Genomic DNA, 23,506 nt, shown 5'->3' on the forward strand with positions numbered 1-23,506 from the left:
TCAGATCCAAGCTCATTAGAGTAATTGTCGTTGTGGATTTAGCCTCGACCGGTAATCCCGACAATACTTATGAGTTTATATTATGTGATTTAGCCTGACCGTAATCCATTGTAATAAATGAGGTTCACGAGTGTGCTCTCTGAATTGAAAAATGTGCGCACATGAATATGAATTGACAGACTCGAATTTGTACACTAAAGTGTGCCCTTAAAATCCATCAATTTCCAGAAATTCAACGGGATAAAAATAGAAAATGATAAGTACATAAAATCATGAAATTAAACTTGAAATACATAGAATGATAATTATTTGATATACTAAAATATGACATGGAAAATACATGTATGTGAAACTTGCACGATAATTATGCATATTCAAGATTATGGACTCTCTCATGGAATAAATATACATTGAACTTATAAAAAATTATGGTACATGAAATATTGTCATAATGAATTAAATAATTTATATTTAAGAAGAAACAACAAGAAAATGATATGTATCATGACATGTAAATATAAGACTATCTTTGATACGTTGATACAAGGAAAATTATGTGTATTAAGACGAGTAATAAATTTAAGTGAGACATGGCGAGAAAATAAGTTTGTCAATATTAAAGTACGCTAACCAATGTTGTTGCTTGAAGTTTAGGAAAGTGCCAAATTACTGTTGAATGATAATATGTTTAATTATAAGGTGCACTAGAATGGTAAGTGCTTAGATGAAAATATAATTGAGCTTATGAAAGAGTGGAAATGTTTTAGTTATGCAATTTCTTATGAAAAGATTAGTTATGTGATACGCCCGTATGAACCCTACACCTAATTCGGAAATAAAAAAAATTTTAAAATCTATATATATATATTTAGGATTCTGCGAAAAATTTCCTATGATTCCGATTTAATCCCAGTAGGTTCCTAATAAATGTTTTGGGCTTCGAGAGCCCAATAGAGGGACATTATGATTGTTTTCAGAATATGGACAATAAATGATTCAGAATTATTGAAAATGTTCAGTAAACTCCGGTAATGCCTCGTGTCCTATTCCGACAACGGATACAGGTAGGGGGTGTTACATTCTAGCTTGCATATCAAGATAAGTCGAGATTGGGATTAGATCAGGGAAAAGAAAAAGCGGACGAATAGTCAATAATTTCAATCCGAGCAACTTGAGGTAAGTTCGTATAATTAGAATTGAACTTTCATTTTATTGCAATTGTATGAAATGAATATGTATATATATGTGAATTGAATGGTTGAAATAAACAATATAGAATTGCTTAATTTGAAATGTATTGAGTAATACCGAGCCCCGTTTGAACTATAGAAAATCGTAGGATACGAGTGACATGTCACTAGGGTTACCGTTTTGGTCGAGCTCCTACATTTGTTGCGGACTCACCACAGCTCGTATGAGCTTACTGATATATCAGCTCTTATGAGCTTACCGTTTCAGCTCGATAGAGCTTACTGTTCTTCAGCTCGAAATGAGTTTACCAATCATGGCTCGAAAGAGCGAAAATGATAATGAATTGACAGATTACCGATTAATGCAATAGTGTGTATCACCCGAGTATCCTTCGATGTTTCATTAGGTTCAACGGACATTATACTGTTACCGATTATATGATTGAGAATGAAATAGAATATGAGCTATGTGAATTGTATAGATGAAATATGATATGTGTTATGAGGACGTATGGAACTGAAAACAAAATTTTATGAAATGTATGAAAGAAATCATGAAAGAGCAAAATTTGCAATAAAACAGTTTTGGACAGCAGCAGTTGAATAAAACATGAAATTAAAGTTTATTGAGTCTAGTTTCACATAGAAGAAACAGTGTCAGCAAAAGAATCTCGTATTATGAGATATTTGAATTTTTATGAGATAATGTCAAAATGATTTTGGAATCCCCTATTCTGACTTTGGAAAATCATTAAAAATTGTATAAAAATAATTCTGAGTTAAATGTTATATGATTAAAATTCCTAATGAGTCTATTTTCAATAGAAACAAACGGGAATATCATCTGAATCCTATACTAAGAGATAATTAATTTTTAGAGAAGAAGGGTCGGAACTGTCAGACCACAGAATAGGGACGACTTTGAAGAATTAATTTTACTTATTGGCTAAACCAAAAATTTTGATAATTTTATGGTAAAAATATATGTGAGTCTAGTTTCGAGAAAATCAAGCGGATCTTAATTTGGAGTTTTGTAGCGCAAGATATAAATAATTTAGTGACTATGACTCAAGTGGACAACTTGAAGTGAACATGAGTAAATAGTGGAACTATGTGAAATTTTGATTGTATTATCTTGAGAACATGTTGTGAGGATTGGTTAAAGCATGTTAACAGATTGCTTATTATTTACATATCAACTTACTAAGTTTTAATGCTTACTCAATTTATTTCTTCGTGTTTTATAGAGGTTCGTTAGCTAGCTCGATTCGGACGATGTCGGAGATAAGCATCACACTATCCAGTCGATTTCTCGGCACTTTTGAACTCATGGAAGTTGTGTAAATATGACATGTATAGGCTAGTTTATGGGAATATGTTTTAGGTTACTTTAGCTTATTGTATAGTTATGTGTTTTGATGTTCTTAAGCCATGAGATTTGACTTAGTTGTTATAATGGTCAAATGTGTATAAGATGATATCTTTTGGCAAGTTTGCTTATGAATGATTGATAATTACTAAAATGAAATGATATTTGTTAAATGTTTGATGAATTACTGATCTGAACTGAGTTGAAAATTCGGTAATGCCTCTTAACCTATTCTGGCGACGGTTACGGGTTAGGGGTGTTACAAGTTCTATCATAATAGTATCATTTAAAGAAGGGGTATTCCTATAATTTCATTATTGAGTTGGTGACTCGATTAAGGGAGACACTAACTTAATAAATTCTGAATTATAGTACCAGAAATTCTATCACCACGTATTTAGAACATAAATGTATGTTTGAAAATAACATAAAATAAATAATAAAACGTATGGTTTGAAACTAATTAGTAATTAAACGTGAAATATGCATGATATTAAAATAAAAAAGTAAATTAAATTGTGAGTAAAATGAAATTTAAAATAATAATGTAGATATATATACAATTGAGGAAGGTAATAGAGTCGCATCATACAATTAAAATGTAAATATTATATTAAAATCTCATCATATGCATATTTTTATTGATTTAGTGGCAAAGTTAAAGTTATATTGATGCCAATAGCGTCAGTTCAAATCTCATATGCATATTTTTATTGAGTTTTGTTAAAATAAAAAAAACAACAGTACCCTCAAATAATAAAACTTATTTTAATTATAGAAGAACATTTCTGTAATATCTCTAATCGTGTTGGTCCCTGATTGACTCGTGGCACCAACTCAGCCAGGAATTTAAATAATAGTATAGATATACAACTGATGAAGATTATAAACCGTGCATATTAAAATAAAAATGTATACAAATATTAAAATAAAGCTTCGATTGAGTTGTAATTTTAAGGTTTTACTAATTCAATTGGTGTTGATTCAAATTTTATTATATCTATATTTTTATTGATTTTGTTAAAATAAAAAGACTAAAGTACGTTCAAATAATATAACTTATTTTAATATTTGGTTAACTCGTGACATCAACTTAAATAAATACATAAATAATAGTGTATCTAAATAATAAATAACTAACATTAAATTTACTTAAGAGTAAAACTATGGTTTGTGTCAAAACTACCATGAAGTTAATCATTCACTTAAAATAAGCAATTAATTTTAGTGAATACTGTTATTCGGAAAACTGTTTCACTCACAAAATGGGAGGTAAAAATATAGTAGATACAATATAATTAAAATAATATAAAAATAATTAAATTTTTTATAGCGGTTGATTGAATTTTAATTTAGTTGGTATTATTATTGTAAAATTAAAATACTTATTTTAATTTAAAGATTAAAATAAGTTACAACTAAAAATAAGCGTTTAATCTCTACTATTTATGTGTTTTCCCAGTAAAAAGAATCCGGTCACAGATATCAAAATTTGAAAGGGTAAGTTAAGAATTTTTTAATAATCTTATTATAAATTCTGATTATATCTATTTTTTTATATGATGTTTAGAACTATTTATAGCCCTCCAACAAATAAATAGGAGGATAATGCGCTTTAGTACACTTGAATCTACGTCTTATTATATTGACAATAATATTTATACCAATCGAACTAAAACTCCATCGACGAAGCAGGCAATCTTCTTCAACTCTAATAATTAAACATTATTATTATTATTAAGTATTGAAAAAGTAGAAACCGTGGAGCGGAGATGCCGGCTTTTTAATCTTCCAACACAACACGTTCATCCGCTAAGGTTATCGGGAATTCTGGCTTTTTTAAATTGGGCCATTCAATGAACAAATATATCCATACATTACCTAGCAATGTTTCAAATGATTTTTGGACCTGTTATCAATCTCATATGGCCCAAACTAAACCACATGGCCCAAACAGTGAAACCCACTAAGTTTCTTGTACTGTCTCTCCAAATTAAAAAAAAAATGGCATCAACTTGAGGAAATTAATCTACATTTCTCATTGAAACAAAAATTTGCTAGTAATTAATTAAGCTACCTGAGATGAAGAAGACCTTAAACAAAAAAAAAAAAAAAAGAGGCTCTTTTTGTGTGTGTGTGTGTGTTTGGTTCATCTCAAACTGCAAATTTTGGTAAAAAAAGAACACATACAAACTAGGAAAGGCATAGAAGAAAAGGAAGGGAAAAAACAAATTATGGAGATGACCCAGATATATAGTGATAAATGCAGAGGAGTGGGTCACCCCATTCATCTTCTTCAAACAACCAGATAATTAGCAAAAGCCCAAGGCTTCTTCCAATCAAAACTAGATATGGACCACCTCAGGAACAAGATAATGACTAAGACCAACCCCCTATCGCTTTCCTCACTTCTGTGTGGTGCACGGTTCAATTCCATTTGAGATTTTATTTTAACCAAAATTGAGTTTTGTTCTCAAGTAACTCTCATATATAATTTTTGAAAAGAATTTAAAATTAATTATAAATTAAACAAAAATATAATTAAGTTCAATCACAGTTTCTTAACTCTCAATTTTTGTTTTTATTTTTTTGCAGAATTTGAATAAAAATATTAATTTTAAAAAATAGGCTTTGATAAAAAGAATTGGCTTGTTTAAATTATGAATTGGGCTTGGACTTAATATTCAAAGCCGGATCTTCATTTTTCTTATTTTATGATATATATTGGATATTAATATCAGGAGGGTTTCACCAATAAAAAATAAGAATAAAAGGTTAGAAGAGGATTGGAGACAAACCGGACTCGTGCAAATCCAAACCAAACTTTCTTTGTTGTACTAATAATTGCACACCCTTTTTACTTCAAAGCCATAAGTCTTTATTCATGCACGGCTCTATTTGGTGAACCAAATGATGAGACAAATTGAGGAAACATCGGCAAAGCAAAGCGATACCAAACAAAGTGCCCCTTATCTCTTTCGTTAATTTCACTGTTCTAGATTGCAACCCAACGCAGGCAAAGGGCTCTATTAGTATTAGCTTACTTCACCCTCAATGCCTCCATCGTATAAGTTCTCACCATGTGTATCGTCTCTCTCTACTGTGAGATGGAACTGTTTAACTAATCATTCTTTTCTTTTCTTTTCGTTTTCAATATCATTTATGGAAGGAAATCTAAGTCAAGATTTGCATGTCTCTTAGTCCAATGCTAATTAAATCAGACCAGCAATCAACATTAGAAACAATTTGGCCTCTTCGGTTAAGCAGCTTCTATCTAACTTTTCATTTATGTGGGATAACTTATTTCCATTGTCAATGTCAAGTTTCCATGATGTTGTCTCGTCGTATATTATTAGCATCTATAAGTTACTAATTTCTAACTATATCCTTTTATCATATATACAGTTAATATATATTATGTATCGAAACTTTTTTTAAGAATAGAACAAGGCTTCAAAACTTTGATTTAATATGCAATTTGATACATGAATTTTAATTTAGTATAATTATAAGCATAAAACTTGAATTGTAGTTTATATTCATACACCAAACTTTAATTTTGATTCATTTGTTCATATTTAAAGAAATAAATACATAAATTTATTTTCATATTAGATTAATATAATTATTCGTGTATACAATATATGAACGTAAACTAGTACTAATTCGATGATGCTGTTAGTAATTTATAAAATTGAATCAAATCAAAATTTCGTACATAAAATCACAAAAATTAAAGTTTATATATATGATATTATAAATTGGATCAAAATTTATTTATAATTTTATATGTTATTGTCATTCCTGTCGTAGTCATGGCTTAAATATTTTGAAAACTTTAATATAGTATTATATCCGTCTAGATACTACGTAAGTAGTTCAATGATCGGCCAATATATATATATATATATATATATACTTTTATCAAATGAGGATCAAATCATCGTGGGAATGAAGACAGTAATGATATCACACTATTTGGCCTACTGTAAGATTACCGATAATGTTTGATTTGGATTCTTAATAAAACTTTGACTAATGTTTTGAACTTTGAACTTAACAGTGGGAATTGACAATAGGCTTCCATGTTTGGTAGGAAAGAATAGATGGGTCGCCTAGTATGCTGCTTTGTCTAAATACGGTCTCACGGACCTGACAAGTGACCTAAAACCCTACCCAACCTTGTTCCTTGTGCATGTATAAAGTAGGGTTACTGAAAATGGAAGATATACCCGAATTGAAATGGTGAGCTTAACATCTTCTCGGCCAGCTCGAAAATGCTACGACATAAACAAAGAAAAGAAATGGGCGCCGAAATCTTTGAGTAGGAAAGCTTTTGCTTGAAACGTGTATAGTATTTTTACTTTCTTTCATGATAATGTGAATCCCCTCGATATATTTTACCTAAGGAGGAACGAAGGTTTGGACCACTGAGGTGCAAAAGAAAAAAAGAGTTACAACTTACAACACCGAGGGTGGCACCTAATTAAGGAAATCTTGCGAGATTCAGTGTGAGCGATGCGAAAGGAACAAGAGAAAGCCCCCACCATAGACATGGATTGGATTTGTCAAAGAATACATGAGGTGGGGTTTTGATTTTAGCTCTCACCTTGGTCAGGGTTTTTGCTTTTGTTTCAGACCTCTCTTGGATCAACAAAAAGAGCTCTTGTTGGTGGGGTTTTTGTCAATTCATGGAGGCTATTCTTCTTTTCATTTTTTAAGGCTTTTATGCACCACAAATCTTCTGGACATGACAGTGACTTCCAGTGCGGGATGTGAAGTCTCGACGTGTCGCTACCTCCTACTTCTGTAACGATAACCTTACAATCCTTGGACTTTGAAGCCATGTTATGCACGAATCGGCACAGGGTCCGCACCAGCTTGCCTGACAATGGACCTTCACGGTACACTCCATATATGAAGTAGAACCCGAATGGACGAAAAAAATCGGGAATGCATGGCAGCTTAACGCAAGGTACAAGCTTTTCGATCAACCGTGAGCTCTTGGTGTACATCAAACAAGATAAGGGTGCATTCCCTAACCTCAACTTGAAAAGCTCCCCACTGTTCCATACACTAAGCATTGCCCAACTACTAGGAACTCCACTCCATGATTCACCTCTAGGATATGCAGCCCAGGTTCCCAAGCTTAGCTTGTTCCTCAGTATGTTGCCTATATCAATCGGGAAGAATTCCGTCGACGACATGAATTTACGGTATATAGCTTCAGCTTCTTCAACCTTGAGCTTTGCTAATTCAACATTGGATGATATCCGGGACATCCGATGGCTGACAGGGTTTACGAGAATGGTTGGTGTCTGGAACTTGACATAACTGAGCCTGTCTACGAACAGCTTGACCGAGGCCTTGTTATCTTTCTCTGTCGCCATGTATGCGTAATCAACGTCATTTGCAATGAACCATTCTTCCAATTTGATAACCAGGCTCGAACCAATCCCTCGTCTACGATAAAGGGATGAAACCCTTAAACCCAAGATATAGCCCACCTTGGCTAGATCATTAGGAGGTTTATGAACTGTTACAAGCTTTATAGAGCCCTGGATGACACCAACCAACTGGTTGCCCAGCTCGGCTACCTAGCATGAAAAAAAATGAAAATGATCAATCATATGACAAGTAATAAGAAAGGAAAATAGTATGGTACGTACCAGCATTTTGTAAATGGGACTGTTTCGGATCCTACAAATGGGATCACCCAAAGTGTCAGTGAAGAGAAACACTCTCTTAGCTGGGCCTACCTCACATTTTCTCTCGAAATCTTCAACTCGAGTTCTATCATATTGGGGGTCGTAGCTTCGTATAATAAGCTCTCCATATCCCATTCTATATGATAAAACTTCAATGAACACAACAGCTAGTGTTTCATATATATAATATATAAGCAAGGAAAGGAGCAGGAAGAGAGACTAAAAACATGGGTGATGAGTTGAACTTGATTGGTCCATCACCTCACCTGATACCAATCAATAAAATCTAAAGTTACAAATCCAAAGGTTTATGATTGATATGGATAGGCAGCACCCGTAGTGGAAGTAGAAGGCTTTGCCTGGAAATTCATGCTCAAAGTGATGATTTTTATAAGGGGAGAGAGGGTGGGGAAATGTGGAATGTTTCTCTGTCATCAATATCAACATCACCCTAGGCCTTCAATATAATAATAATAACAATAACAGTAATAATAATAAGTACTAGACAAAGAAGTAATAATAGATAGGAGATGTGTTTTTTGTCCTTTGTCTTTTGCCATTTTTATTTAAGCCACTCCACGTTTGGACTTGGGATCATAAGCTCAGCCTCACGCCATTTTGCACTCTTAAGCTCTTATTTCTTGCCCAACCAAATTCATTCAATCACCTAATTATTATTTATCTTGTACCTAAATTAATTTTCTTTTTAAAAGGTAATTTATACCAAAAATTATAAAGAGAGTATTTTCTTATTAACAATTAATATATTTTTTTTTACAATTTATAAGAGCATATCACTAACACACATATTACAAGTAAATAATCTTTACGACTCAAACTCATGATAAGGATGAACACTCATTATCGATATGTCAAACATTTGTTTGACAATTAATAGTTCTTTATTAAAATTACATATTAGAAGTGTTTGGCTCAAGGAGAAGCATGCTCTTATCAATAACTTATATGACATATGTCATGAGGTTGAGCGAAATCATGTGCAAATTCTTCAATTTGTGCATGATTTTCACTTATTCAAGCACTTTGAGATTTTCGATAGAGTTGGGAGATATAATCCTGACAAAAAATAATATTAAATTTGTTCTTTTTTCATACAAAGCCTATTTTTACTTGTAAATCTCAAATTCTTAAATCGAAAAAAATACACAAATTAAATATTTTCAAACTAACATTTTTTTTAATTATTACAACGGCAATAATACTGAATTTACTGCCAAAATCATTAATGTATTAATAAATCCTAAAATTTGTAAACCTGTAACACTCTAGGCCAAAGCAAGAAATATCTGTATCAAACTACACCCTCCAAACTTACCAAACTCATGAATATAAAAACATGCCGTGCAGTCGGCAGGGAAAAGAAATCTTAGAGTCCAATAACACAGTTCAAGGTTAGTAAACTATCATCATATTAGTAATTGCATTAAAAAAAATCATATTATTAATTAATTATGTCCAATAAAAAACATATTTATTAATTAATGATGGGGGGAAGATGCGGTTGTGCAGAATTTGTGGGGGCTGTGAGGGTTACGTGTACGCCGTCTAGTGCATGGCTATCAGCCATCAACCAATAATTAAGTGTGAAAAAGTAGGTTAGACAAAATTAATAGGATTAAACTAAAAGGGTTTTGGCATGTATTAATTTGATAATATGGGACCTTTTTCTTCTTCTTCTTTTCACATATATTATATTAAGGTGGAGAAGAGAAGTCGTTTTCTATTGACACTAAACTTTTTTGTAAGTGCAGTAATTGATGATATTTATGGGGAAAATGAGTGTGGGTTTTGGGTGGTCCATCTTCTCTTTTGGGCACTTCATCGAGATTCGAAAGTGAAAAGTAAAAGTGAATCTCTCCCCACTAAATTAATAATGCTTACCTTTCTGCTTATCAACTAATTATTATTTGTGGATTTATGATAATTATGCAGGCCGACGTGCCTTTAGCGCATTTATATGCTTCAACCTATAGTTTTTAACATAAAAAAGTGACAGAACTAATTACATTATCATCAAAATAGGAAAATAATTGTCTTTTTATTTTTTATTTATATATAATATCTTTATAAACATCATTTATTTCTTGAAAAAATATGCTATCAGCGCATGGACATTAGGATTAAACTATTAATCCTCAAAAAATATCTTAGAATTAATTATTTCTTTAATTTAGAATTTAGGGTTTAGCGAATATAATTATCACAAAATAAGATAGAATATGCCGAACCAAAGTTTTTTGTAATCGACCAGCAAAATAGTTGATATGATAAAAAAAATTAAACTTTAAATTTGATATCTATAGACTTTTTTAGGAAAAATTTTGAACTATGGTTTTTGTGGGAATTATAACTAAATTTCTCTTATAAATGGGGCAAATAGAATTTACGGCAGGCAATGACCCATATCTCGTTACCTCTAAAGGGAAAGAGAAGAAAGATCAGTACCCACTTCTTTATGTCATATTATTCCTGCTGAAAACTTTAATAAAACAGCATTTGAGAATTCTATTTATTGGCAACAGTTGAGTCGAATGATCTATTAATAAAGTGTCGGACTATTAATTTCAATCTCAAATATATATTTGTAGAACAGTTGGGACCATGATACTATTATGCAAGTAATGGCAAATGAGAAAACTCCAAATGGTATGGGCCTTGTCTCTTTCTTCTTTTTTTTTCTTCAATTTTTATTGCCCTACATATGTATAAATATGCACATGTGCCCTTGCTCTCCCCTCTTCCTATAATTCTGGTCTATAGGGAAATTAAATGAGTTGATTAGTGTTAAAACACTTTACCACCTCTGTCAAACCTCTACGAAAAAATTAAAACAAGATTGTGGTTTTAATTATTGGATTCAAATGATGAAATAAAATAAATCACCAACATCCTTTTTATTCTACTTTTAGGTGAATAATGATGATAATCATCAAACCCCCCATTATTAATAATGGAAAAGACAGGTAAAAAACCAATTGCAAACTACACACGTGTAGAAAAGCTGATTCAGAGGAGCCAGTAACATTGCAAAACAGGGGGGTTTTCCCCCACCCACTAAAAATACTAATACTATATTATCCCGCCAAAAAGGCAGTGAGACGATCTTAGCCTAAAAACTAAAAGAAAAATAAATGGTCCCCTTTCCTAGCATTGCATTGGCCCTCAACTCATGATTTAACCCTCCACAAAAAAAGTGAACAATCTGTCTTCTTTGTGCTTTTCGTTGCATGAATTATTTTGTCTGCATCCTTTTTCTTTAATGGGTACTTTGGAGGAGCATTTACAAATGGGGGTCCTACTACCCTTAATTAACTTCACTTGGAAGTTTCCCATTGGCTTCTAATGGCTTGCATGCTTCTTCTTTCTTTTAACTACTTAATATAATTAAGAAGTTATGATAATTAATGTAGGTTCTCTTCAACGTGTCCTAAACCCTAATCTAAATCAGAGCTGAGCCAGCAGGTAAGAAGATAGTAAAGCATGCATACCTATCTATCTGAGAATATATAGAACTAAGTTTTAAATTAATTGAGGACATCATTAATTAATTCTTGGGCAACAAAGAACAAAATATATAGCAATATTTACCAAGTTGAGTGGTAAAAAGTTCTCTACCTTATGCAAGTTATAGTGAATGGAAAAACAAGTTAAGAGTTCGGCCCAGCTCTATTTATCTAAAGTTCAATGTAACTGTTGAATACAGAAGAGTCATATAAAAAAAAATGAAATGGATACACAGCCGTGTATATGTATATGCATGTTATCATATTGAGAGAGAAAACAAAACAGATAATAAAGCCAAGTGCCCAAGTGGGGAGAGATCAGATCATCTAGAATCCTGGATGTTAATTTTTTCCTAATTGCCAAACAATCTTATCATGGAAACATCACATTCAATACTGCATAAATGGGGGAAATTGTGGTGTGGGTTTTCGCTGCACTAACGCAATCTTCTCTCTGCTCTCTGGATTTTGGTCTATTTTTCCTTGTAACAGTATTCATATTTGTACATATGCTAGTAGTATTTTATAGGCTTGCAGTCTCAACTACATTATCTATTTGTATTGCTACCCTAATCCCCCACCCTTGAACAGCATCTGAAACAAGTTGCAAAAGAATGGAAAAAGAAAAATCAAACAATGACGCTAAAGTAGCTTTCGTTATTGTAAAAGCAACAACAAAAGAAATCAATACCCAATATAAAATGACTATACAAAGCATAACAGAAACTATGAATATCTCAAAACTTCATGACAATTTTTTCCATATACTACCAATGGAACTTCATGAAAACAGTTCTGCTGGTGGTGGAGTTCAAAATTTTTAAGCAAACTTTATGATGATATGAAAAGAATGGTAACACGACGTCATAAATGGTATATAAAAAATTAGAATTATTAAATCTAAACCGCTCACGGAATATCATATTTACACATTATTTCCGAATACGATAACACCTCCCATTTATCTTCAAAATTCAAAGGATAAATGGTAAGTCTCCCTAAACTGAATCCATTCAAGTTAAATCATAAGCAGCATTCTCAACAAACATATCTGCATTTGCAATTCTGCTTTATTATTATTATTATTATAATCAAGAAATACCTTCACTTTACTGGTATTGAGACGAGATTAAATTTCCACATGCAGCGGCCTGAACTGGCAATGGAACTTTCGTATCCAACTAAACTCCAGTAAAACTCTTGTTTAAGCTTTGCAAAAATCCGTCCTATGAATTTCGAACCAATCCACTATAAATGGAGTGAGTATTTTTATTTGAAAAGTGGATGCGAGAGGGACGGGTGGATTTTTTTTTTTTGACTAGTGATTATGGTAATTATTTGTCCCGCTCCGACTCACTCCAATGCGTACACTTATAGTTTTATTCTTATATATATAAACTATTAAAAGAGTAAAAATGTAATAACATAATATAAAAAAAATCATATATTTTATTTTAAAATAATTTTAAAAAATTATGCTTAAATATTTACTATTGAAAAAATTAAAAATAAGTAGTAACAATTAAATTAAAGCAGAACCGGTGGAGATGGATGCATTCAAGTAAAGTAACAATAGTGCAGCAGAGTAACAATATCCATCCCATTACCATCCTAATCCTTCACTTCAAGCAAAACCTGAAAAAACAAGTAAAATTATTATTAATAAGAAATAACTAAATCACCTAAATTAGCTTAAATATATTTAAGAAGTTATACCTAAACCCATTAAATATAAAATAAAATACTATATGATTTAGTCCTTCAACAAGCAAATATATTTGTCCACTCCGTCACATTGGCAAATGAAAATGATTACTATTTTGGGATATACACGTTTGCCTTCAAATGAGTTGATTGGAGATCGTGAGACTATGCAACTTCTTCTCCTTATCGGTAGAAACTAATCATAAGAAAAACGAATTTCCAGTGACTGCAAATCCCACCAGTATCATTTGAGTATATAAATTATTGTTGTGCCCAAAAAATGAGTTTTCACTGCAATCATTAGCATAAATAATCAAATTACTTTGTTGTTCCAATCAAGTATTTAAATGAAATAATTTCAGATAAACTTCTGGGAAAAGAAAAAAGAAAGACTATGTAGGTTATTCAAAATACCATCAGCAAGAATTAAGGAAGAATGACTTCAACCCAATTTCAAGCCCTGCTCTGTTCAGAGAAGTGAGGTGCTCGGCCAAATGATATTATGAGATCCTTCATAACCTCATATTCCTCCATACTTATCTGGGCACCATCAAGCACCTATGCAACCATCAAAGAGCAGTGAGCATCACAAAAATGAAGTTTTTACCATCAAATTTAGGGAATCAAATCTAGAAACTGTTTCTAGCTAATGAAAAGAAACGATCAACTCATTTTTTATGCTTTACAAAGTATTCACTCAATGATCTATTGAATATATGCAGCAATAGCAGTTTGTTAAATCTATGAACTAAAGCATCAAAGGAGACACAAATAAGTTAGAGAAGACCATTTTCTGGCAACATATATATAGAATAATAAGAAGTTACACAAATACTTCAAGTGAGTCATGCCTGATACAAATGCAAAAGAACTGGCTGAAGATGCTAATCAGCCTAAATGCAGATTACCACAGCCAACAAAGATTGTAAATCTAGAGAAGATTCCATATTTGTAATGGGAATTTACTTCTCATGTGTCAACACATAGCATAACATCGAGCTTTAGCTAACACAAGGCTGATTTTTTCAAGAATTCCACTTATAATTTTATACTGAAAACTATCAATAGGCTGCATTTACAATCTAAGCACCTCACCTTTGAAGAAGCATCCTCCCATTAGTCATGAGTGGAGTGAGAGAAGGTACTCTACATACTGAAAGAGCACCAACAAACAGAAACACAATTACTTGCCACTGTTTCATTCTGAATGCTGGAAGTGCTTACACGAAAGACATTGTTTCTAGTAGGCGCCCCTGTAAAAAAGCACATTTAAAGAACATTCAGAAACAACTCAAGGCTATTGGAACTGCAAGCAATCTTTTGATAAAAAGAACTTTTATATATAAGCATAAGCAGTAAGTTTTGGCCAACTACAATAAAACTCTCAAATAGAACAGTTTAGTGTCCTCAAGGTCCTAAACAGAATTATCATAAATTTCTCAATGTGATACAACCATTTCACAGTTACAGGTTCATAATTAGTACCATTCCTTGCTCCAAAGTAGATATTGGTATAGGCAGTCTGAGAGCAGTAACAATAGCAGTTAAAGCACGAAGAAATACAGCCGGCAAGAGTTTCTTTGATTTCAGAAGAACGACCATTTCGTAAGACAACCTTCTGCGGATACTCCCTCCCATTAACTGATAGGTACTCTTCATGGAAGATTTCGTCTCTCCCATATATATAAGCCAAAGAAGATGATGTTATCCATTCAAAAAGTAAATTCCACATTGTTGCAAAAGTTCACAGCTAATGGACGTCAAGAGAAGCAATCAACAAAAGTAGAAAATGCAGAAATCATATGGCACTCTTGTAAGGCCCATAAGACTTACAGTTAAACTGAAACCCTCTGGTGGAGCATCACACCAAGAGTCCTCTGGGTCAAAAATATCAGAACGTGGAATCCCAGGTTTTGTTGGTCACTTTACAGGGCCTTCTTCTTGTTCAGGTTCTGCTTCTGGTTCAAGTGTATCAACATTCTTCACTTGCTCCTCTTTGTCCGCCTCAAGTGCATGTGGCAATATGATAAGCCCAGCTTCAGAAACTGTACACAAAGGGGGTCATGAACAAACTCCAAAAATTCTGAGCTGAAACTTTGAATCCACATGTAATTCAATGAATGCGCACAAAAATAAATACCAGCATCATTGACATCAGAATCTCCAGACGCCACAGCTGCTGCTGCCTTTCTCAATGCCATAGCACAAACTTTTGCGGATGCAAATCGTAACATATTATCATCATCACCATTGTCTGTTCTGCCACATATTTCAGAATCTCCTTTCTGAGTATTGGTTTCTTTAACTTCACAAAGACTGCCTTTCCGTGCATTGTCAACATTCTTATTATCAGCCCAAGTAACAGAGCAATTAAGTTTCTTTGCTCTAGCAGATCTAAGTACGGATTAAAGCACAACCTCACTTGATGCCACGGCCTTGTCAGCATGGGTTTCTTACTCTGCTTCGGCACTAACTGTATCCAAACCACTCTGATAGACATATTTCGATGAAGGCACTTCTACAATGCTAGAATCCTTTTCCCTCAAAGCAGATGACGATCCTGATATAAGACATTTTTCTTCAAAGTCTTTACAAATTCCTTTTCCTTCTGCTTCTTTCAGTTTCGTACCAGAACAACCTTGAACTGACACTGGGGGTGTCTTGGAAACAGTATATTCATCATTCATGATTATTTCACTAGTAAAGTCCATCTCATTAATGACATTTTTCATACTACTCGGCTTCGCTCTTTGACTCTGTCTAAGACTACCGAGACTCTCAGAAATGGTATATTCATTATTCATAATTACAACACTAGTAAAGTCTATCTTATTATTAACAAAAGAATCTCCTTTGCTATTACCCTGCTCGGAACTACTAGAATCAAACGCTGCAAGTAAGAAAACAAATATCTGTTAAACTAAATAAGACCAAGTTTTTCTATAAATAATTTGAATAATTCGGGGGGGGGGGGGGACTAACCTCCAGTTTTGCTGTTCTTAGAAGGTGAAGGGGTGAAGGCTTAGAAACCAATCCTCTTTGTGGAACATAACCTTCAATAGCATTGGAAGGACCCACCAAAGATACTTCCCCCGGCTTTTATCTCCTCATTTTCTTTAATCCTCAAATTTGAAAACCGGTAGATCAACGTTCTTCTCCAAACCCTCGTCGGCCAAATCCACATCATCAAACAAACTCAAAATCACATTAAGTTTTGCATGATTCAAAAAGGAACAAACTCCTCCTGTAAACTCCCAGCAAAAGCTCGGCTATTAATCAGGCAATCGGCAGAGCAGAACCTGTTGGTTTCTTGTAAATCATAAACTCTATGCTCTTTCAAAGAGCTTCGATAACGGCCTCTTCGACGTGGCTCAGAAGGTAAGGGGTTTCGGCATAGAGGGTAACTGCAAATGTTGGAAATCGACCTCTCAGTTACAAAATCCTCGTAGCCGCTTTGAGAAATTAAGGAACCGGAGGAGATAAGTTGTTTCTCATCTCGGATTCCGTCGAGGAAGTGCAGTTGAATCTTGTGTACGGCTTCTAAACCAGAGATTGACAGATCCTTCGCCATTGATGATGAACCTTTTTCTGTTCTAGAGAATTTTAAACTCCGTTTCCTATTTCCCCCTTGAGAAGTTATCTATGGATGGTGAATAAAATGTTTCGGAGTGAGGTATTAGAGCTGCATTCGGTTTTCGCCTTCTCGTTGAACTTTGAATAAACAAGGGCAAGGAATACTTGGTTTTAGTAAGGGTGTTTGTGACATTCGATAGTTGTTAAGCCCTTTAATGAAACTAGAAATTGGCATGAGTGTGTAAAATACAAGGGAAAGCATTTTCTAATTTCTAGTATACTGAATATACAAGCCATGATGCCTCTTCTCAATCATCCATGTTACCTTGCGGAAAAGTAGCTATTACCCAAAAATCAAACTTAAACACATCATCAGCACATGAAAACGTGTAAAAGATACCTATTGTTGAGAAAACGAATACACTAACTAATCAATTAATACAAAACACAAATACATTGGCTACTCACTACTTGCAAATAAACTCGTCAAATTAAAACAACAAAATCTACCTAACAGCTCTTGCTCTTCTCTCCCACACTAACCCCTTTCTGTTTCTCATATGCCTTCATGCTTCATTCTTTTGATATAAACTACGTCTAACTGGTGAGCTAAGTAAGAAAACAATTCGAAAAACCCTAAACCAACAAATTAATCATAAGCAAGCCTTTAGGCAGAGAAAAAAGAAGAAGGGAAACCGTCGACGAGCCAATAAAAAAGGAAAGACGAAATCTTCAAACTCACCAGAAACATGTAACTGAAGATGAAATTACAGCTAAAAGAAGATCCTCAATGCCGTTGAAGCCGCTAAAATAAACTGATTTCCTCTCTTCTTTTTTTTCACTTAGGAATCGGATAAATACAGAAACCAACTATTAACATCGGAACTTAAATTTTAAAATTTAAAAAGTAAAGAGATTAAATTTTAAAATATAAAAACAATGGATAAATTATTAATTTTCAAAAGTACAACTATAGATATATTTTATCTAAAAATAAAATCCGGAGTTTTATTTATTTATTTTAATATTATTTTTTTCTTAAAGAAGATATTTCAAAATTATTTAATAAGTTTTTTACCTCATTTGTCATTTATTTTTATTTTTTGGATTTTAGTATTTTAGAATATAAAAGGACGTACAGTAAGGACTTTGACATTCGAGGTCCTATTATGATTCAAGCTTCTTAATTATTTGAATTAATTTATTTGACACCCAAAGATACACTAAACTCTAAACATTAGAAAAGTTACTACCAAATTCAAAAAAATTATAAACAACAAACCGTAACAATATATTATATTAAATCACATTACATCTCACTATCTTAGAACCTAAGCTCTAAATAGAAATATTTGATAGAAACCGTTGCACCCAACAAATCAACCCACAGAGACAAAATTGAAGGTTGACAGGGGTCTCAAGTCTCATTTAAATTTTTTAAAATTTTAAATTAATGAAAATAAAGTTACATTTTAACCCTTCTTAAAAATATAAAAATTAATTTAATCTTTTAAAATTATAAAAATATAAACTATCAAAATTTTATCTTCTTAAAAATTATAATTTAATTTTAAACCTTAAAAGATTCTTTTTGTTGCAGAATCTGATGTATAGATGACGAGTTTTTGGCGTAGGGAATGTGTAATTGAATGGATGTGAGTACAAATTTTCTGTGACTAGAATATTGGTTGCTCACTGCCCGCCCCCAATCTTCTACATGACGCTTACACGTCTTTACCATATTTTTAAAACATTATATTTTTATTATATTAATACATTAATCTTTAAAAAACATATCCTTCGTAAATTCATGTCAACTCTTACTTTGAATTTCAAAACTCTACAAACCAAATCATATTTCAATATTTTAATTAATTCTCTAAATTATTTTCAATTCCTTAAATTCAGATAAAAATTATTGTAAATAGATTTACTAAAATCTCATATAAAAATTAAATAAAATTTTTATTAACATAATACAATTCAAAACCTTTTAATTTATCATATCTTGGTGTAAATCTCACAATTAGTGAGTTTTATATACAAATATGTATATAAACTTAAACACCTTGATAATAATATAACCGAGTTTGCATATAGCAAGATGTTTTAATCATTTCTTAATTGAGTTGATATTCGATGACTTATGACATCAACTTAATTTAAAACTTAAATATAGTATTAAGATTACGATACATACCGACTACGTAAGTGAAAAAAAATTAGATGAAGTTTGAATAAAGAAGGCTATTTTAATTAAGTTGGTGCCAATTGACTTGTAACCTTAGCTCAATTAAAAACTTAAATCTAATACTAGATTATGACAAATAATTTATGATTAGTATATAATTATTTGACAAAATAAATATTTTAATAATTTGGAGTTGGAGATTAGAATGAAATCACCTTTTTCAAGTAAATTAGAATGGTTCCACCCACACTTTTCATTCACCTATTTATTTGTTTTTATTAGTTGTATATTTGAAATTTAATATCCATACTTTTATTTTTGAGAATTTAATCTCTTTATTTTTGGATTTAAAATTTAGGTTTATTTGTAAACACTGTTAAAATTCTTTTGTTAAATTTGTTGCTTTGGCATTTTAAAATTAGGAAAAAATAATCACTTGGTATCTATGTAACAAAGAAATGATATTGTAATTAACCTCAATTTAATAGAGAATTTTGAAGATGTTAATAATTTTAAATTTCATAAAAGCATTTTAATCAAAATAAAGTATTTAGACAAACTATTAACATTATAAAAGTTGAAGTACTAAATCATATAAAAATTAAAGTATACAGATTCAATCTCAAATTTGAGTAAAATATAGGGACCAAAACTGAAATTCAAACATAAAAAAATTAGAGGGATTAAGATTGAAATTTAGCCATTATCTTGTCATTTAAAAGAAAGAGAAAACGTTAGACATGTGTCATGTAGGGAAGGCCTTACGGCTATAGATTTGAGTGAAAAATAGGGATCAAAATTGAAATTTGATCATAAAAATTAGAGGGATTAGAATTGAAATTTAGCCATTGTCTTATCATTTTAAAAAGAAAAGAGAAGAAAACATTGGACATGTGTCATGTAAGGAAGGCCTTAGGGCTATAGATTTGAGTGAAATGTAGGGATCAGAACTGAAATTTAACCATAAAAATTAGAGGGATTAGAATTGAAATTTAGCCATTATTCTTCTCATGTGAAAAAAAAAAAAACACATTGGACATGGACATATGGTCATGTAAGGCATTCCTTTTATATATAGCTGTATAGATTAGGCACAATTCTTTATTATTTTTGTTATTAAGGAAGTATTTGAATAATGGTGCCTCCAGTCTATTATTTTTCTTGGTAAAGAGATAAACGGTCCATGTTTATGTCCTTATATTATTATGTAAGGTTTATTTTAGGCTCTTTTATTAAAAAAATTTTAGATTAAATTTTATACATTAAAAATTTATTCAAATGATAATATCTTTCTAATAATTTGAATAAAGTATATCATACTTAATTATTTTATTTATGACCCAATCCAACTCATAAAAAGTCCAACCACCCGTGCCCCTTCAAAAAAAATCTATGTATCTTTGAACTATCTTATGGTCGATACAAAATTAACAAATATTTTCAGCCTCACAATAATTTAAAGATAAATGGATTTTTGGGGAATAGTTGGGTTTTTTTATGGGTCAAGTTGAGTCATGAATAAATCAATTGTGCATGAAGTATTTTGTTCAAATTATCAGTAACTTAATGATAAATTTTAACAGTGCCACGATTTGAATAAAAATTTAGTGTTCAAGGACTAATCTGAAGCAGTTTTTAGTAAAGGGATTAAATCAAGTTTTCATAATAATATAGAGACTCCCGATAGACTTTGATTAGGGATAAAAATGAGGAGTTCACATACATGAACAAACCTCAATTCTTAATCTATAAAGAAGTATGTTATATGTGAATCATAAAGAAAAGTTGACAAGAATTTTGAGACCTTGAGTTCAATTATTTTTATAAGTTAATTTAAATTGAGTTAGTCGCTAAGTTAAATATTATTGATATAGTATATAAATTTCATAATAAAAGTCTTTAATATGTTTTTTCTTGTAACAAATATTGTGTGTGTATATATATTAATGAAGGCTTGACTTGAGGGTCAAAGGCATTATATTATGAACATATGGACCAGTTACTATTTAAGTTGTCACCGATATTATCATATGGGAGCAATGAGGTTCTCATCAAATCAGTGTTTTGTTCCATTTCTACTTATGTCTTATTATGTTGTTTACTTCCTTTATTTGCTAATGATGCCATTGTTTTAGCCATTAGATAGTATTGCTGGACAGGTAAGGTAGAGACAAAGGGTGGGTTATGTTAAACTGAGGGTGAGTTTGGATGGGCGGTGCGTTTACCTGCGGTTAGTGTAAAAACAGCGGTGGCGATGAGATTAGATGCTGTAGCGATACTGTAGCGTGAGATAAAAAGTAAGCTAAACGCACCGTACCACACCCAATTGCCCATCCAAACCCACCCTGAGATACCATCCAAAAATTGAAAGGCTTCAGAAATTTTCGACTGTTCAACCTTTCTCCAATGGGCAAACTAGTTTAGAGATTCGTGCATCATAAGTACTTTTTTATGACTTTTTATGTTATAAAGTTTTTCAAGCTAACTACTTTTCTAGTGGTAATACTTTTGAGGCCAAGATGATGGATAAGCCTTCGTATGCTTGGACTAGTATTTCACATACTGCCAAGGCTCCCCCGAACTATTTTTGGAGATTGGGCAAGGGAAATTATATGAAGCCTTTTTTTGGGATAGATGAGGTGCCTGAGGTTGGATAGAGCTTTTAGGTTTTTGATAGCTTTCATATTTAGAGTATTTTAATATATTTTTGATAATATTTTAGAAGATAATTTTAGTATTTAGATTAATTTTAAGTGTATTTTATAGTTTTTCGAATTAATTATGTTTTGTTTAATTTTTTTTATTTTTAGAATTAGTTTAAATTTACTTGCTATTTTTCAGTGTACATTATAAGTTTTAAGTGAAGAATGGGAGGCTTAGAGCACATAGTAAAAAGTAGTCCATCAGATTTCAATGTGGTGGGGCACTAAAAATAAGGGGTGAGATGATTTAAGAGGAAAATGATAGAAAAACACATGGGGATGAACTTGGAGGCTAAGAACTGTTTCTCACACCAAGGGAACTTTCAAGCTTGCAAAAACGAGAAGAAAAAGAGATCTGGAGCACTCGACATTAGTTTGATAATTATTTTTCTCTCTAGATGTTTTTTTTACTTCTCTCAATGCAAGCTTATTTTAAATTTCTTGTAATGTTTTCTTAATTCAACATGAACTGAACTTCGTTTTCTTGGAAAAATAATGGATTCTATTTCTTTGTTAATTAATTAGTTTCTCTTCAATTATTTTAATTTCTGTTAATTTTTATTCAGCCCTGTGCTTATTTAATCTGCTTGCCTAATCACCGAGTTGCATTAGTTTGGTAAATTTGATTTGTTTTGGAAGAGAAAGTTAAGGTTTAGATCTAGACTGAATAAATTAAGATTAACTTTAGTAGCCCTAACAACAAGTTAATTGGCAGCTAGGATAGGAATATACCTAATGCCCTAATCAATCCAATAGGTCTGGTTGTAGTGACTTCACCCAACTTGCCTAGCATAGGAATATAGCTAATGGGGAAGGGGGATTAACTTAACTAAATACTGGAAGGGTCTAGTTAATGCCATTGAATCTTGGGTTAGTAATTTCAGGATCTTAAAATTGATTGAGAAACTTATAGATTTTTATTATTTTAGTTTAATAGAATTTTCATAATTTTCTTAATTAATTTAATTTTAGTGGTAATTATAATTGATTTTATTGATCCGAATTAGATAAAATTAAATAGTTGGTACTTAACAACTTAATATTTAAGAACTATATCTTCTTATCACTTCATTACTTAATTGGATATTTATACTTGGTAACAAATTTTCACACATCAGTTGCTATAATCATCAAATGGCTATGGATGTGAGGCTGCTATAATCATCAAATGGCTATGGATCTGAGGGTTAGTGATTTGGTGGATGATAGTTCAACTTCTTGGGATAGAGGCATGGTGCGCTGCTTATTTATTGACATGTGCACGTTGTCCTATAGTTGTCGATGCCTATAGTGCCTTATAAGGATGTCATGACCTGGGATCATGCAGGTTCGAGGGTTTAGACCACATGGTTTGGTTATAATTGGTTGTTGCTTAATAAGTTGGGTGTTGGTCCACATAGGCAGTTCTTGCAGGTCATTTAGAAGGTCAAGACTCTCCCAAAAATTGAACTCTTTGGGTGGAGAATTGGCCATAGTATTCTTTCTACAACAACTAATAGTTTGCTTCTGCTCCTATGTTGGAGGACCTCATTTTGCAAAAGATGT

At 32.0% G+C, this 23,506-nt stretch overlaps 1 protein-coding gene and 1 pseudogene across 1 annotated transcript; both read right to left on the reverse strand.

Moving 5' to 3' along the window:
- Positions 1 to 6,878: 6,878 nt before the first annotated feature.
- Positions 6,879 to 8,638, reverse strand: LOC105792428 (probable N-acetyltransferase HLS1). Its single transcript, XM_012621007.2, has 2 exons — positions 8,229 to 8,638; positions 6,879 to 8,156 (listed from the first exon to the last, which is right to left on the reverse strand). Exons 1-2 carry the CDS (start codon positions 8,400 to 8,402, stop codon positions 7,194 to 7,196), a joined length of 1,137 nt encoding a protein of 378 aa, XP_012476461.1. The 5' UTR covers positions 8,403 to 8,638; the 3' UTR covers positions 6,879 to 7,193.
- Positions 8,639 to 13,222: 4,584 nt separating this feature from the next.
- On the reverse strand, positions 13,223 to 17,950 carry LOC105792429 (putative RNA polymerase II subunit B1 CTD phosphatase RPAP2 homolog; annotated as a pseudogene).
- Positions 17,951 to 23,506: the final 5,556 nt, after the last annotated feature.

This window comes from Gossypium raimondii, chromosome 8, assembly GCF_025698545.1.
Source record: "Gossypium raimondii isolate GPD5lz chromosome 8, ASM2569854v1, whole genome shotgun sequence".
NCBI lineage: Eukaryota > Viridiplantae > Streptophyta > Magnoliopsida > Malvales > Malvaceae > Gossypium > Gossypium raimondii.